This window comes from Phycodurus eques, chromosome 6 (genome assembly GCF_024500275.1).
Source record: "Phycodurus eques isolate BA_2022a chromosome 6, UOR_Pequ_1.1, whole genome shotgun sequence".
Taxonomy (NCBI): domain Eukaryota; kingdom Metazoa; phylum Chordata; class Actinopteri; order Syngnathiformes; family Syngnathidae; genus Phycodurus; species Phycodurus eques.
In genome coordinates this window covers 31,259,723-31,276,489 of record NC_084530.1, presented here as the reverse complement: position 1 = coordinate 31,276,489, position 16,767 = coordinate 31,259,723, and the positions used below count along the sequence as shown (strand labels likewise).

At 48.2% G+C, this 16,767-nt stretch overlaps 2 protein-coding genes across 2 annotated transcripts; one reads left to right on the top strand and one right to left on the bottom strand.

Annotated features, from left to right (window-relative positions):
* Positions 1–11: 11 nt before the first annotated feature.
* Positions 12–5,494, bottom strand: cdk2ap2 (cyclin dependent kinase 2 associated protein 2). The gene is made up of 5 exons (XM_061679266.1): positions 5,432–5,494; positions 3,802–3,948; positions 1,702–1,793; positions 800–920; positions 12–529 (listed from the first exon to the last, which is right to left on the bottom strand). The coding sequence occupies exons 2-5, from the start codon at positions 3,854–3,856 to the stop codon at positions 462–464; spliced, it is 336 nt and encodes a 111-aa protein (XP_061535250.1). The 5' UTR covers positions 3,857–3,948; positions 5,432–5,494; the 3' UTR covers positions 12–461.
* Positions 5,495–9,344: 3,850 nt separating this feature from the next.
* Positions 9,345–16,256, top strand: ankrd49 (ankyrin repeat domain 49). Its single transcript, XM_061679556.1, has 3 exons — positions 9,345–9,380; positions 11,142–11,367; positions 15,136–16,256. Exons 2-3 carry the CDS (start codon positions 11,152–11,154, stop codon positions 15,610–15,612), a joined length of 693 nt encoding a protein of 230 aa, XP_061535540.1. The 5' UTR covers positions 9,345–9,380; positions 11,142–11,151; the 3' UTR covers positions 15,613–16,256.
* The last annotated feature ends 511 nt before the right edge of the window (positions 16,257–16,767 follow it).

The window sequence follows — 16,767 nt, the reverse complement described above, 5'->3', positions numbered from 1 at the left end:
TTCATATCATTTAATTAAGATATACATACTGAACTGCAAAAGTTTGGTTTACAAAATTGCCACAATAACAAATTGACTTGATGTACAGTACATAGTTCTTGTTGAATGTTGACTAGAAAATAGATCTGATGCAGGTGAGCAGAAAAGCAAATGGGCTCTATACAAGATGCTCAAATGAACAAAGGGGGAGGGGGGGGGGGAAAAAAAAACTTGGCCACGTTTTGTTTTTAACTTAAAGGAGACATCACTTGGTCTTCCTGGCTGTGTTGACCAGTATAAAATTGTTTCATTTGTACGCACGACTCGACTTCAAATGCCCACATGCCATCTGAAAAAAATGGAACTTTAAAGCGGAGGGCCTGGCGGAATGACAAGGAAACAATGCAAATGCAAAAAGCCAACCAGGAAGGATTAAGAAAGAAACAAAAGTTTTCAAACAGATGATGGGTCGGGAGGAAAGGTTATGTACGGGCACTTCGTTCCGTCTCTGCCAGACACTCTCGGACCAGCGCACGCGCATGGATGATACCTGGAAAAGATGACAGACATTTAAGCATGTCAGAATAATGGGATCCTTTTCCAATAAGTATTCAGCCTGAGTCTCCCCTTGTGTGGATGTCACACACTTACACGGAATTAGGGTTGGTGCTTTATGTCCGCGCCATCAAAAGTGCACGGACTTTGTTTTCACTCTGAACAAATTCAGTCCAAAGTCATCTGCATAAAGTCACTCGGGACTCACGGACTCTCTTACCGCCTGGTCGGGCTGCCGTTGTTCCAAGTAATGTGGCATAAATACCTCTCTTTAGCCTCTCCATAGCACTTTTGCTTCCAGCGTACGTGGGTCTGATCTCCCGACTCATTTCCTCAATGACTGACAGAAGTTCGCTGTAGGTTGACCCTTGAGTGACCTTGATGGGCTGATCAGGTTTTCATACAGAGAGATGCAGCAAAACATCAGCAACGTGCACGAGTCCCCTTGGAGATCTTGACTTCATTGCTTACAGGACGAGTTGTACAAAGTGCTACCTTGACTTGGGAGTTTAATACGAGCGCATCCATGACTCGGCATCTCATTGGCCGAAAGATTTGGCTCCGCCTCTACAATCACAATCGGCGGACGTCGTCTTCTGAAGGTTTTTGTTTTTTTTCACCGCCTATGATTTATTTTTCCTTTAATGATTATTGATTTCCTGGCAGGCGGCACGGTGGGCGAACCGGTCAGCACCGCCTCACAGTTCTGAGGTCGGGAGTTCAAAATTCCGGCCTCGCTTGTGTGGGGTTTGCGTGTTCTCCCCGTGCCTGCGTGCGTTTTATCCAGGTACTCCCACCTCCCGAAAACATGCACGGTAGGTCAATTGAAGAGTCTAAATTGTCCGTTGGTGTGAATTGTTGTATGTCAATGTGCCCTGCGATTGGCTAGCGACCAGTTCAAGGCATACGCCGCCTCTCGCCCGAAGTCTGCTGAGATTTTTCACTGCAGTCATACCTCAAAGTTCGGCTCGCAACATACGGAGGAATCGACCAAGTGACGGCTTCTAACTCGAGAAACTCACGGTCGTCGGGACACCCCTGAAGTCAAGGCGCCGCTGCTTGTGCAAATTGTCAGCCGTACACCGACGTTCAAAACGGTTAGAACGTCAGCCGTCTCGTTCGGCCTCGCTGAATCGGCGGGGCTGCGCGAGCGTGCCGCTACCGTACCTGCACGAAGCCCATGGAGGGCGGGCCGAAGTCACTGAAAGCCGGCCGGAAATTGGACGACGACGGGAGGGAAGGAGAGGGCACCGAGGAGCCTGGAGGGGAAAAAAAACAAAAAAACATTCATGACAAAGAAACCAATCGGTTGAAATAAATGGACACATTTGAATCACATATTGCGTTCCGGATAATGGGGAACTTTAGTCGGTGCACGATTTCCTGGTACGCACGCGCCGCAGCTCGGCAACCAAAACGGCGGAATCGGACGAAACGCCGTTGCTCGGACTGACGGGAGGCAAATTTGCACACAAAGCGGATTGCTGTCTGAAGATGACGGCTGCGAAAATGTGATCCAACTTTTCCACTTTACCTTGAGGTCTGTTTAATATTGGCCAGGTTTATTTTTTGTTAGTTTTTCTACTCTTTTGTATTGGAATGCAAGTTAACATTCCCGTCTGTGTCAATGATTGGATATGGTTGTCCACTAAAAATCAATGCATTTGAAATGAACTCATGACGAAGCATCGAATTAATTTCATTCATTTTTTTAATGGAGTCCTACCCCTTAAACAAAAACACCACCACCCATTTTGTCCCATACACGCCGTTGTCACTCATTGAAGTGACACCGAGGCACAACGAAGACTCAACTGCTCCTGAAGAGTGAGAGACATTTCAAGGGCAAGTACTACATTATGGAAAATGGACTTTTGAATAGTTTGTGTACAATTACACGAGTCTCTGGAACACCTGTCCACCCCCAAGCAAGAAGATCTTTTGTGAGCTGCCGGCTTCCCAAAAAGTGTCCGTAAACCGTAAGCCGCCCCGAACTGTGCCGAATTGCGACGCCGTAATTGCTTTCACGAAGCTCGTGGCGGGCATTCATTCGCAGTCCGGACGGAGACGGCTAAACATCTCCGCTAAAGGTCCAAGGAAGCGATCCAAATCTGCTTCTGCCGAGTTATTTGGCAGCCGCGACGCACCCTACCAGGCATTTTACATCAAGTGTACGACAAGAAATATGAAAATAGGAGTGGAACTGTGAAGGGTTAAGTTATGTAAGAGCACAAACAATAGTGTGTGTATATTCATCAAACTAGTGAAGTGTAAAACAACTTCTATTCAAAGGTCGAGACTCTAAATGTGCATTGCTTAGTCACAGCAGATAGGAGGAAGGCTACACTCGGTCCGATGACGTAAGAGCTGTAATTGGGTGTTCGCAGCTATCGCTACAAAATGGATGATTTCAAATCCACATCAGCAAGCAACATTTGAAGCGATTCACGCTTTGTGTCCATCATGCCAATCTACTGAATTCCAAGCTCACAAGGCAAGAAAATGTTCCTGCTGGATTTTGGGGGGCGGAGGAGCAGACGCAGGAGCAGGCGCAGGCCCAGGCGCAGGCCCAGGCGTCACATACCGCGCAGCCTCAGCAATGTTCACACGAGCTCCAATTGGCGTTTCACAGCAAATGTGTGACAAATGCAAAGCTCTAGGGATTCTTTTCACTTTTATCCTTGTTGGGTCTATCATCAACTTAGTAGGTAGTCTCCTCCTCCAGGGGATACAAACTGCTCAGCAGTTTCAAAATGTTCACGGTTTGGTTTTCAATTCTTCTGAAGTTTTTTTGTATTGATCAATTTTGAGAAGGACTACGAATGAAAAGAATTTGGAGTTGTTCAGCTGTCAGCTAGTTTACTGTTTTAAGTTTTTGCCGTGATATTGTTTCAGTACCGGAATTGAGATACTTTATGAAGTGGCGATTTTGGCATTGTGACAACACTACGTGGGAAATTGTCCAATTTGACGGGAATAATTGTTACGCACCACAGATAATGTCTTTGTTCATCCATCTATGTCAGCAACATAGAGTGACAGGCAGAACAACGAAAGGATAATTGACGAACTGGACCAAGATACAATGAACTTATGTATGAAGCTGTTGCCGTTTCGAGCAACAATATAATAAACAGCCGCGTTATTTTGATAAGTATTGTTGCTGAAGGCATACGATTTGAAAAAGTGAGCGCGTATGAAGTATGCGATGATTCCTGGCAGTTGCGTAAAGGACATTAAGGGGCGAGGGTTGGCGTTCAAACAAACCCGGCGGCGTGTGGTTGGAGCCGGACGGCGCAGGAGCGATGGGCTTGTAACTCATGACGATGTCCGCCGGCAGCTCCCCGTACGACGCGCCGCTTCCTTCGTTCCGGTGCTTATACAGCTTTCGTCCTGGAGATGAGCTCCTGAGAGCTGAACGAGAGAGCCACAATCAAATGACGGCACCGCCACCCGCCGATTCGCCTATTCGGGAATTGTTTTCTCTTGGGGTTTTTTTGGGGGGGGGGGGGGGGGAACCAGTCCTGAAAACAATTAGTGGCGGGTTATCTGCACACACAAAATAACAATTCAACGTAGCAAGTAGCAATCGTCGTAGTCGCAAGAAGGGCTTAACCCTTTAACCTTTCATCAGAAAACCTGAGACAAAATATATACCTGACACTATCGCCACTCAATTCCAGCCAGCCGTTGAAAAATGAAGTAGCAGTAGTAGAAACAGTAGTTTCCATCGTCCTTATGGATGGACAAAGTGAAACTGGCAAAAGGCTCCAATTGTGCAGGAAAGGAAAGTCCAGCAAGCCGTGACCGTCCGCATTCACCAGAAATGAGCACACACGTCCTCCTGATCGTTTTCAGACAAACGTTTTGCACATTTAGGCACAAAGGCCACTTTACAATTTCTGTGGCAGCACCATTATCTCTCTTCTTTCCATTTACCCCCAAAAAAGGTTTCAAATCACACTGAGAAGAGGCGGGAAATGGAAGGTTAGCACTGCTACTGCTTTACCAAAAGCCAAAGCATTTCAGCAATAGTTTTCATATGCAGCTTAACCTACTAGTATGCTCACTGTTCTCACTCGTAAGGCAATTCAGCACACTAGTAGAATGACTGTTTCTTATTATAAAGATTGTTTTCCACTACTGTATAACAACTTTGGCATACTAGTAGAACAACTACTTGTAATTAGTACTAGATAAGTGCTAGATGTTAACTAGTAGAACTTTACACCAGTAGCTACTAGTGTTTTACACTAGAACTTGTAACACGTAGTTGTCATCAACAATCTAATGGAAGCTGCAAATAAACACTCTGCTCCGGTCAGTATTGAAGACTTTGGAACATTTTAAGCTGAGGGGGCAATGTCGTATTCATTATGACACTGCAACAATAGACATGACAAAATATAAAATCAAGTATTTTGACTAACACACTCTGTTTATATTTGGGGGGAGGGAGGGTGGGGGGCTCCTGTATTGGTAGTTATTAGACTGTGCCAGTGTACCTAATGAAATGGCCGCAAAGTGCATGCTGGGAGTCTAACGACGAATGTCCTTCCTTCGAATGTTGTCGTGACAACGGACATCAAATTAACCCCATAAACACAAAGTTCCAGCGGCAATGTTATGATGTCGAAAAGTAGTTTGGAGCGTTTTTGTGTGCGGGGGTAACGTGAAAGCCAAACGAGGATCTTGAATGAAACAAACGCTAACGTGAGCTTAACGGGAAGTTGCCATGCTAAGTGGAGCTAGCTTTCGCCGGCTAGCACAACAATGTGAGAAGGACCCGGAAAAATAAAGCAAATAAAGCCACGTCGGGTGAAACAAACGCTCGCGAGCTACACGTGTGTCGATTGAGAAGAGCGCAAAATATCACAACACTCTGTTCTGTGAGTACCTTTGGAAGTAGATCGAATATTCTCTGCGGGACGCGAGAGCCCTTCCCGTGAGTAAAGGAGTGCGCATGCGCAGAAGGAAGACGAAGCGGAGCACCTTTTTCGTTTTCGTTTGAAAGCCACACCATTGGTCAACACATTGACCAATGGCGTGGCTCTAAACAGGAAGCAAATGATGAATGAAGTGACAAAGGACTTCTTTGGCAATGTCTCCCAAACGTTTTTTCATTCGAAAAACATAACCCGAAAAAAAAGAATGATTATATTATATATTATATTATGATTATGTCTATTTTGTCGCGGTCTAAAACGCCCAGTCCAGAAGAAGATTCTTGTAAAGAAATACAAGAAGCTTGAAAATGTTTGAAAAGTTTGACATTTCATCCAAACTTATCACGCCGGTGTGCTTGACGGCAGAAATGTCAAAAGTGCTGGTATTCAATACCGAGGTAAAAGTACTGATACTTGTCCAAAAAACGACTCAGGTCAAAATAAAAGCACTGAAGCCACGCCGTTACTTAAGTCAAAAGTCAATCGACATTTTTCAACCCAATAATCAAATACAAAAAAAGTGAGCTTTTTGTATCGCTCCAGATGATTGGCACGCGTTCTCTAGGGGTAACAATGGACAAAACAAACACGAATAAAAACGGGGAGGCTTAAATTAAAAGATGAGCATTTAGTTGTACTATTAAAATAAAATGCAGTACAACAGAAGTCAACATAAAAAAAAGCTAGATTTGTTTGACACATACTCAGACGCCAACAAAAGTAAGAAGGTGGAAAAAGAAAGCAAAAGCGCAACAGACCCACCGGGGGGGCTGTTGCAGCAAGCAGCTCAGGCGAAAAGTTGACCCCGAGGTGAGGGAAAGCCTGATCGTTCCGTTCCAGAGAGCTGGCCAAGAGGAATTCAGCGGTAACGGACTCTGTCCAGCTAACCTGCTCGCGAGCAGGTAAACCACGCTCGATCCTGACTTTCTACTTCGAGTGGAACGGACGTTACGCTGTCAGGAAAAACAATTCCGCAGGATTGCAAGTGATCGATGTCGAGATCATTGATATTTGACATATTCGACATTTCGTCACGTCGTGACCTGACGAGCATTGATCAAGAGTCACAAATAGTTTTTGCATTCAGTCGATTTTCCTCAAAATGGGAATCAACACATTTTTTCATTTGATCTATTTTGTAAGCATTTCTCTTAGACTTGGCTGATTGATTGAATAGTAACACAATTAAAGACCTAGAACCATTTGCATATTTGTAATAATTGGTTATTTAATCGAACTTCATTCTAAATCATTACATTTTAAAAGGAGAACACATTTGATTGATGTAATGACTCATTTTACATTTGTATTCATTGATCTAATTGTGATGAGGCTGAAAATTTGAAATCGAGGGTGTTACGTGTCATGTGATTAGCGGCTATGCCCCACAGGTAGGCTGCGACCGGGAGGTGAAAGAGAAATTGTGGAAGGAGCTCGACGAAGTCGTTCTGAGCAGAGTCGTGATTGGTGGACATGTTGGTGAAGGAAGCAGGGGTGATGAAGAAGTGATGGGTAAGTCCGGCATCCAGGAAAGGAACTTGGAGGGACAGATGGTGGTCGACTTTGCAACAAGGACGCAAATGGCTGGAGTGAACACTTTTTTCCAGAAGAGGCAGGAACATAGGGTGACCTACAAGAGCGGCGGTAGAAGCACGCAGGTGGATTACGTCTTGTGCGGACGACGTCATCTGAAGGTGGTTACCGACCGTAAGGTTGTGGTAGGGGAGAGACTGTGGCTAGACAGCATAGAAGAAGACTCTGGCGGTGGGGGAGGAAGACGAAGAAGACAAAGGTGGTGGAAGCTGAGACGGGAAGAGTGTTGTTTGTCTTTTTGAGAAGAAGTGAGACAGGCTCAGGACAGGAGGATCTTGCAGAAGACTGATACCGGGTATCGGGCCAATACCAGCCTTATCGCAAGGTATCGAATACTCGCGGAGGCAGCAACCGACGCCTGAGTCGGGTCCCGGGGAGCGGGCGGCGCCCCCCTGGCCGCTGGCTCGGCCCCCCTCGCGGGCGGAGGGGACCGGGCCCGGCCTTCCTCGGCGCGCCGGCGCAGCAACTCCGTTCGCCAGTTGACTATCGTGCATGCGATTATGGTGTTCGTTCACCAATAGGTTCCGTAGACCCGCTGTAGTGCTGGGACCGCTAACGATAAAACAGGTTCTATGAAGAAATCAACTCGCGGTTCTTACGGGTGTTTAGACGCTGTAGTCTAAAAGCGTTTCCCCGCACCACTCATCAGTCGCCCTGCTGCCTTGCTCATTTCCCACATTCTGTCCTGTCCTTTCCTGTCCTCTCTCATCGTGTCCTATTGGTTAGTCGTTGCATGTCCTCACTGGGTGCGTCCCGCGTCCACCAGCCTGGCTGACACGAACGGGTACTTTGAACGCTTCGCAATTTCCAGGTCCAGTTGGGGAAAAGGCTTCACCGTTGTTCGGCGTTCTCTTGGTGACGAGCAGTGTCGCGTGTGCACAAAACGTGCCTTTTGGAATAATGGGCAAAAAGTTCAACCCTGCAAGACATTTCCTCACATGCGTTTGGGAGATTTCTTTGTTTGTGTTTGTTTTTTTGCGAACTGGAGCTGGACTTGGATTTGTTTTTTCCTAACGTGAGGCTTCTATCTTGCCACTCTACCCCACAGCACAGACGATAAGAGATTGTTGCCACGTGTACTCAACAGCCAGTACTTGCCAGAAATTCCCGCAGCCCCTGAAATGTCGCTGTCGGCCTCAGTTTTCGTCTTGTTGAATTTGAATCCGCTTTGGAGGGGAGTCCAGTTTTTGGTAATGTCCCTGTTGTGCCATATTTTGTGTCTTTGCTGTGTTCCAGGGTGAATTTGGTGCCTTTTTGTACACACATTCAGAACTAAAACAAGAGCAATCTGTTGTAAGCTGACAATGGCTTTTTTTTTGGTTTTGTTTTTATTTTTTTTTAGCTTGATGACCTTTCATGTGATATGTTGACAAATTGGACCTTGAAACAATGCAGAAAGTGCAGCAAGCCATCTTTGCTTGTGAGAAAAAAAATCATCTTTATTCAGCATTAGAAAGATGTTACCATTTAAGTTGTAAATAGCTTCTTTGTGCCTGTGCATATTTAGAACATCTATTTTGTAAAAACATTTTTGAAAAATGATGATTATTAGCAGTAGTCGTAGTGTTTGTCAAGGGCGTCGCACCCGTGAGGGATGTGGGTGTCGCAGACCGGCCACTTTTTCGACACCCACACTTTTCACACTGTCCACCTCTTCAATTTTGAAATAACACCGTGGGCCTGTCAAAATGTGTCAAACGTTATTTTTAGTATAACAAATGGACAATGCAAATGGCCCCCGGGCCGTAGTTTGGAGAGGTGGATGGGTGTGCACACTTGTGTAATCACGTTATCCGAGTTGTTCGTTTTTACTTCCCCTCTGTATTTTTTCTTCAATGAAGTTGTCCGAGTTCTAGGTCATATTACTGGTGGAAAAGGCTTGGAAACGATTCGCCTTGCTCTTCTTTTTTAGACGACACAAAAAGAGTGGTGTCACACGTTTTATATCCACTGTACATACATGGATGGATGGATGCGGTTATTTGTGAGTGAATTGAGACGACCATTATCATTTCAGTATGTATACTTTTTTTCCCCATTTTCTTCCGCGTATCCTCTTATGTAGCTTGGCTTAAACGTTGGGAAACACCATTTTAGATTGTCGCAGTTCAGATAATTACCGTGGGATGGCGCAAGCATCAAAGGCGGCGCCAAAACAACAAACGAAGAAGGAAGCGCCGGCAACTCCTTGTGGGTAATGTCGTCTTTTAAACTTGGTTCTCGTACAATTGGGGGTCTTAAAAACTACGTTTCCCGAACGCATCTAGAAACGCCTCGGTTTTGCGTTGAATCCCAAAAAATCGAAAGGTAAGAATGACAACTGTGTGCTCACGTTCTTTAACGAAAGTTCCTTTTATGACTGTAGGAGTCGCGTGCTCAGCATATTAAACTACGTTGTCGACGATGTGCGTGTTTTAATTCAACGCCATCAAACAGCAGCAGTCAGCCGTAAAGCCTCACTTCATTCCTGACAGGGAACCACACAGAACGTCGCGTTTCTAAAACAAAACAAAACAAAACAAAACAACAACAACAACAACAATGCATACGGGGCAGCTTTAGGTGCTCGCTGTAACATGATCGTGCACCCTGTGAAAAAACGGGAAGAAAGCAGGAACAGAACGGATTCAAAGTGCCTCCACCGCGTGGGAAGATAATATTCGGGAGAAATGCAAGTCTAGCAGCATTTCAATAACACTTGGAACTTCGATCACAAGTACTGTTGATTGTAATCTTGAAACCGCGACTAGTGGTGAACGCTCCTGTGTTTTGTCGAATACAGCGGTTATAGAAACAGTCGAAAGACCGTGTAAAGCAAAACAAAAGTCAATAAATAAATACAATAAATGTGCCAAATTGAAATCGTTTCCCAAATCGTTTACTGCTCTCATGGCGAAAAACCAAGCTCACGTCTCCGTGGTTACTGCCAGCCTTCCCAGTTAACATGGATATTTGACTTCTAAAGCCGTCAATGGCGGTGAATGTGTTAAACGGCGTGGGCCTTCGCTCGATGTGCTCGAACTGCGCCCCGCCTCAATCGGATTTCACGACCGGAGAAAACGATGGCCGCTCACGCGATGTAAAATCACATCGGGCGGCTCAACGTTAAAATTGAACAAAGTTTGGCCTGCGATCATACAATAAGAACACGAGCCAACTTAAGGCCTTTTCACATTGCACTTAGCAGCGCGGCGTCGACAAAAACCCAGTCATCGCGCGTGTGTTGCGCCTCAAGTCGAAAAACTTCAGCCGGGGCGTCCAACGGGGGAAGATTGGCGGAGAGGTGTTCGAGTGCGGACACAAACGGACCGACCGGCGTGACAAGCATCCGTGCAACTTCCTCCGCGGCCGCTACGCGGAATATCAGCGAGCTGAGAAAAGCTCCTTCGTGCGGTTGAGCGGCGACGTCGCCGGACGGCTCAAGTTTTTGTATGGCGGGGGAGGGGCGGCACCTGCCGGTCGCCCCGAATGCGTCACTCGGCGCTGTGTTAGCCACGCCCCCCAAATCACACACAAAAAAACAGTTTACCGCCGTATCGCCATTCGCCCGCGATTCAGTACGACCGAGCTCTTAAGCAGGTTTTTGTCATTCCGATTGAAGGTCTCCGATCAACCGTTCGCATTTGTGACGTGATCTATTCCCATCTGGCGTTTCCATTTAATCGGAACAGTCGTTTTGTGACACGCGCAGATTGATGTGACCGTCACGTGCTTTCTCGAGATGGAGGTCGGTCGTCTATCGAACGCGGTAAGACGCACTTACGTCAAAGACGGAGCGCAGCTCGACGCCGTGCCGAAAATGGATTTGTGATCGGTTCCAGCCCTGCGGGTCCGAATGAAATTCCATTCGGTTCATCTATGCTGGAGCATTTTCCTTCGGTTTGGGCTTCTAAAGCGATGAGAATAGGAATCCAAAACTCCACGTCAAGCGAGCGGTCCGGGCCGTACCCCGCCTCGAGCCCAAAGTCAGCCGGGTGACCGATGAGGGCGAGCACTCCAGAAATTGGGCGGACGGGTCTGCCTCCGTGCCCCTCTCATTGCTTTGTTTGTGGATTCTTGGGCACACAGAGGCGCCAGCATGGAGTTTCCAGACAATTTCAACCAGCTGGAGCTTCTAAATACACACAGCAAGTTGATCCCGCGAGGGGCTCGCAGCCTCTGGGCCGGAACCAAGGACGAAGAGGGAGGAATGGAGGGCGACGAGGCGCATAGTGAGGAGTGGTACCTCCAAAAAGAAGAAGGTCTCAAAGACAAACCAGCAGAGCTCATTCTTTGGGCTGCAGAAAACAACCGCGTAAGTGAGCACGATTGCAGCCGTGCGGACATTGGGAAGATGCAAACAATTGCCACGGCTCGGGTTCCGCCATCGTTAGACCTGGCCAACGTGTACGTCACGTGACACGTGCAAGTCGTCGCCTTCGAGTCGTTTTGTCAAGTCGCCTTGTTTTGAATGCAGTCGCCAACTGATCCAACACTTCTGAATTTATAACACCTCCCAGGACAATTCCACACCACTTCGAAACGCATTATAATGCTGTTTAATATCCGGGTTGTTAATCAATACTCGTTTTACACTCCAAACAAATTCAGCTTTTTTTTTTTTTTTTTTTTACAATTTCTTTCTTTTGTCGCATTCAGTTGTTACACTTCCAAAATATGCTATTAACAGTCTCCTTCCATTTTTCTCGACACTTTTTCGGATAACAGGTCAAAATGAGTGCGACCTTCTCTTAGTTGGACATCTGTGCGGTTTGTCGGCTGAATGCAAAAGACGATAAAAGCTCGCAGAACAAAGCGATCCGATTTCCGCGCGTTTGTGACGTTAAAAGTTACAAACGTTTCAAGTCGCCGCGCGAGCGCGCAGCGCTAACGCGTCGAAATTCCACACCGCTTCTGGAAAACATCTCAGCTGACTTCATCATATCCGATATCACGACTGGGAAGAATAGCCACAATACGAATGAAAGCTTTACCTCAAATCAATGATTTATTCTCAATCATTCCATGTAAGCGCGCATTAAAGTGGTTCCCAAGCTTGGATTCTGCCATATTTTTTTTTAATTCAAAGAATAAGACAAATAGAATTAGTTTATCCATTCCTCAAAAAATGTCCGAAATGCTCCCAACTTTAAACGCTATTGCTTCGCTAACCAATTCCAATACGTCATCAAATGGATGCACCGCGATGAGGAGCCAAGAATCGGAACAGATAGGCTGCAACAACGTCAAACTCACAACATTGATTTCTGAAACCCCGTAAGTGTTTCAAGAACCCAATAATCGCCTCCGCCTTAGCGGCTCGGAGCAAAAGTCTCGAAGCGACACAATTTTCAATTAACTCCCAATCTGGCACAATGCAAATTTCGTAAATGGACAACATACACTTTTACTGTAGCACGTGGGACCAACGTGGAAACGACCGCCTACAACAACAATTTAACAATATCTTTTATCACACGTGATGAACTGTTCCAAGAATTTCAAATAACAGGCGGAAACGTCATCCGTCCATCCATTTTCGCGGGGGCAGTAGCTTTCCCAGACTTCCCTCTCCCCGGCCACTTCATCCAGCTCTTCCACGGGGATCCCGAGGCGTTCCCGGGCCCAGCCGAAGACGTAGTCTCTCCGCCGTGTCCCCGGGGTCTCCTCCCGGCGGGACGTGCCCGGAGCACCTCACCGGGGAGGCGTCCGAATCAGATGCCCCGGCCACCTCGTCTGGCTCCTCTCGATGCGGAGGAGCAGCGCCTCTACGCTGAGATCCTCCCGGATGACCGAGCTTCTCGCCCGATCTCTAAGGGAGAGCCCGGACACCCTGCGGAGGAAACTCATTTCGGCCGCTTGTTTCCGGGATCTCGTTCTTTGGGTCAGTTCACGAGCGAGGGGAGATCGACAGGCGGATCGGCGCGGCGTCTGCAGCGACGCGGACTTCGTATCGGTCCGTTGTGGTGAAGAAGGAGCTAAGCCGAAAGGCGAAGCTCTCGATTTACCGGTCGTTCTACGTTCCGACCCTCGCCTACGGTCACGAGCTGTGGAAACTTCTTTTAATCCAAGAAATTAAAAGAAAGAAGAACACATGCATGGATTGGGATCTTCTCTTCTTGACCCTGTGCTTGCGTCGCCGGGGTCTGTTGGGGCGGGATTTTCTTGACTCCTTCCCGACCTCTGGCGGGGGGACCGATAACTGGGCGGGCCCCCCGGCGTGCGCCGGCGGTGGATTCGCTCAAGTTCCGCAGGCGCCGGAGCGGTGCCGTCCGGCGTCCGCCTCGGTCCCCCGTTCCGGCTGCCGGCGGGGCCCCGTGTTGCTCCTCGGGCCTGCTTCTTCTTCTCCTCTCTGGTCCTTCCGGCCGGCTGCGGTCGCCTTCGCCTGTTCTCGCCGGGCGGGCTGGGATGGGGGCTATGGTGGGTGTGGCGGTCCTCTCTCCCTGTGGTTGTCCCGCTCACTCACATAGCACATAGTCACGCCATTCACTGTAAATATTGTTTCACTAGTCACATCCGGGCACACACACGCGCGTTTCGTCGGTTTCTTGGGGGGCTGATCGTGGAGTCGGGAGAGTGCGGGTGTCGGACCGGGTTTCAGGACGTCGGCGCTGTCTCCCGGTGTAGATGCCTTGCTCCTCTGCCCTCCCTGACCCCCCCAGGACGTTGACGCATTACACACACTCGTCCCCTTTCCTAGCGCACTTCATATACCGATCTCTGGAGGGCGGCGGGATTTGGGTCGGCTGCCTGGCAGCAGTGCCCATCTTAAAAACTTCACTGTGGCGAAATAAAACTGTTCCGGCATAAAGGGATACAGATCCTCCTTTCTGCTTGACCCAACAGTCGTACAGGGCAATAACAAAAAAAAGGAAGAGGAAGTGCAGATCAGTACTTTAGATCGGATGCGGTCTCGGACGGGGAGCCGGTGGAGTTGTGACAGGACTGATGTGGTGGGTGGAGGGGGGGCTTGTGCCGCAGTTTTTCTATCGACCTGCGGGGGAAACCGAACGGGAGAGAGTTGCAATCCTTCAGGCGGGAAGTGACTGATGGCTGAAGAGGGGCAGCTCTATCCTGACCACGTGCAGGGCTGCTGGCAACCCCCAAATCCTGAAAAATCCATCACCGAGCTATTTAAAAAAAAACAAATAAAAACTCTCATTGCTGAGGAGATCTTGACCTGCACTGTTGGATTGGCTTGGGCATGTTACTGTAAATTAGGGCTGGGGAAAAAAATCGAATCCACTTGGAACATGAGTAGACGCAGAATTTCTGCCTCGAAGCTCCGCCGAGACCCCAACAAAGTTCCGCTCGGAACCACGTTTGCGCCACCGGAACCGATGTTTTACACGGATATTTATTGCGTCTGGGCCACCGATAAACTCGACGAGTGTCTGGAAGTGATTTTTCAAATGCGTAATGTACAAATAACATGACGTATGAATGAGCTGAATAGTTTGCGTTTTGTTTTAAGGGCTAATTGCTAGCACGCTAATGCTAATCCCGAATGCCAACTGTTTAGCAAAGACTGATTTTGTCAGTGCCAACATGTGCAGCTTAAGGATAGAATTCAGGACTTCATGAATGGCGGTCAAATGTACGTTAGAATTCAAAAGAAATGTGTAAGTAGTTGTGGTTTTTGTGGGGAGGGGGGTTACTGGACGACTTGACGCCATATTTATAATGGATTGTTAAAAAGGTGAGATTGTGACAGCCCTTCTGTAAATGAACAAAAAGGTAAGGAATGAAAGTTGCCTTTGCGCGCGACAATGTTTCAGTACAGGGCCCGTAGAAAAACATTTGTCATGTACAAAAGTCCTGAGTTGTTGAACACTTCTCGATGTAAACACCACGAAAGAAAAGCTGGCGCTCTCAACTTTTGACCCAAATACGTCTTCAGTGTACGACAACAGCGGCAAAAGGAATCGACCTCGCCGTTCCAAAACCTCCGGAGGGGACCGCATACGGCCGAACGGCGCGCAAATCCCGCGGAGTCGATGGTTTTGCAGGCGCTTGAGAGCAATTCCTGGGCAGCCGGAGAGGGACCCTCCATTATTGATTAGCGATGCGATTTACCCCGCAGGTGTCCACGGTCGTCGGCTTGTTAGCCGCAGAGGCCTCGTTGGTGCGCAGCAGCGACGAGGACGCTTACACTCCCCTGCACCGGGCGGCCTACGGCGGCCACGCGGCCGCGGCCGCTTCCTTGCTGGCCGCCGGCTCTAAGGTGAACCCTCGCACCGTCGACGGTTGGACGCCCCTCCACAGCGCCTGCCGGTGGGGGCACGTCGCCATGGCGACCTTGCTACTTCATCACGGCGCCGACGTTAACGCGCAGACCGACGGAGGCCTGACGCCTCTACACCTGGCGGCCTCGCACGGCAGTTCGTCCAAAACCGGCTGGCGCCACACTTTGGAGCTCCTCCTCTCTCAGCGCCACCTGAAGGCAGGACTTGGCAGCAACGGCGGGGAGAGCGCCGGTGAGCTGGCCCGACGGAGCGGCCCCTATCACTTCCTCTTTGAGATGGTAGAAGACTGTGCCGGCGTACGTCCCGGCCCGTGAATGTTTTCTTCGAGAGCTTGGCGGTAACGCTGGAAAATGATTTGAAGAACGGCCCGCGCGGCTCTTGACAAACCCCGTATTCGTTCGTATTCGTTCGTGTTCGTTCATGTGCTCAAGATTCACCTTTCACATTAATGGCTCTCAATTGAACTCACACCGGTTGTGTTTTGACGCCGACACGTCCTTTCTGGGGAATTGCAAAAATGTCTTCTGATGTGCACAACCTCGAAAGACCTGTGGTGAAGGTTTCGTCTTCTTCTTCTGTAACCACAGGACATTTGGAGGTTGGATAAAAGCTCAAAGATTTTTTCTTGTCTCGGTGGTGAAAAAAAATGGAGTTTGCACTTTGTGTAACTTTGGAACTTATCACTAACTGTTAGTCAAATGATGTCCCGACATTTTATGTGACAAGTTTTAAAGTCGGCGTCATTTAGAATTGTGGAAAAGAACATTTGTGTCTTGTGAGAACGCAGTATGTGCAGGGCGATTAGTGTCTACATTTGCACTGCCCATCTAAATGTAGCATCTATCATTTCTGAACATTTGAAACAAAAATCGGGAAAACTACAAGCGTCTACGTTAAAGATGACCTGAACTTGTTGTTTTGTTTCGGAACATATTAAATTGGTTTGACGTGCTGAAAACGTGTGCAAAGACTGAGAATAATTTCGTACTGAATTGTTGAGCTACAGACTCTCTCTTTTGGCTGCATTTGTTTTGGGGCAGGGCTCGAAACCGCCCCGTGACGACAACGGGCTGCTTTCTGGCGTTCGTGCGGTTAGCCGTCAATCTCGACCCGCAACCCTAGAAATGCGTCTTTCCGCAAGTGTTTGGTGTTGGTCGGGCTCACGCAGTTGGACGCCAAGCGGCCAGGCCGGTACGTATTTGCCGCCGGCATTGGCGCCAACCTATACGTACGCCACGCGTAGATTCACACAACGGAGACTCTTCATGGAAAGTTAACTGTTTATTACGCTCGCTAGGAGTCCTATCTATAATCAATGACCAAAACGGCCTTCTATACAAAAGTTAGGATTGTGGTGGGTTAGGGTTACGGTTGAGGTTGAGGCCGGCTCGAAGCCGACCGAACTACGGCGCGGCGTGCGCGCTTCGGCAACCGTTTCCGCGAGCGGCCGATCGGGTTTCGCCGCCGTT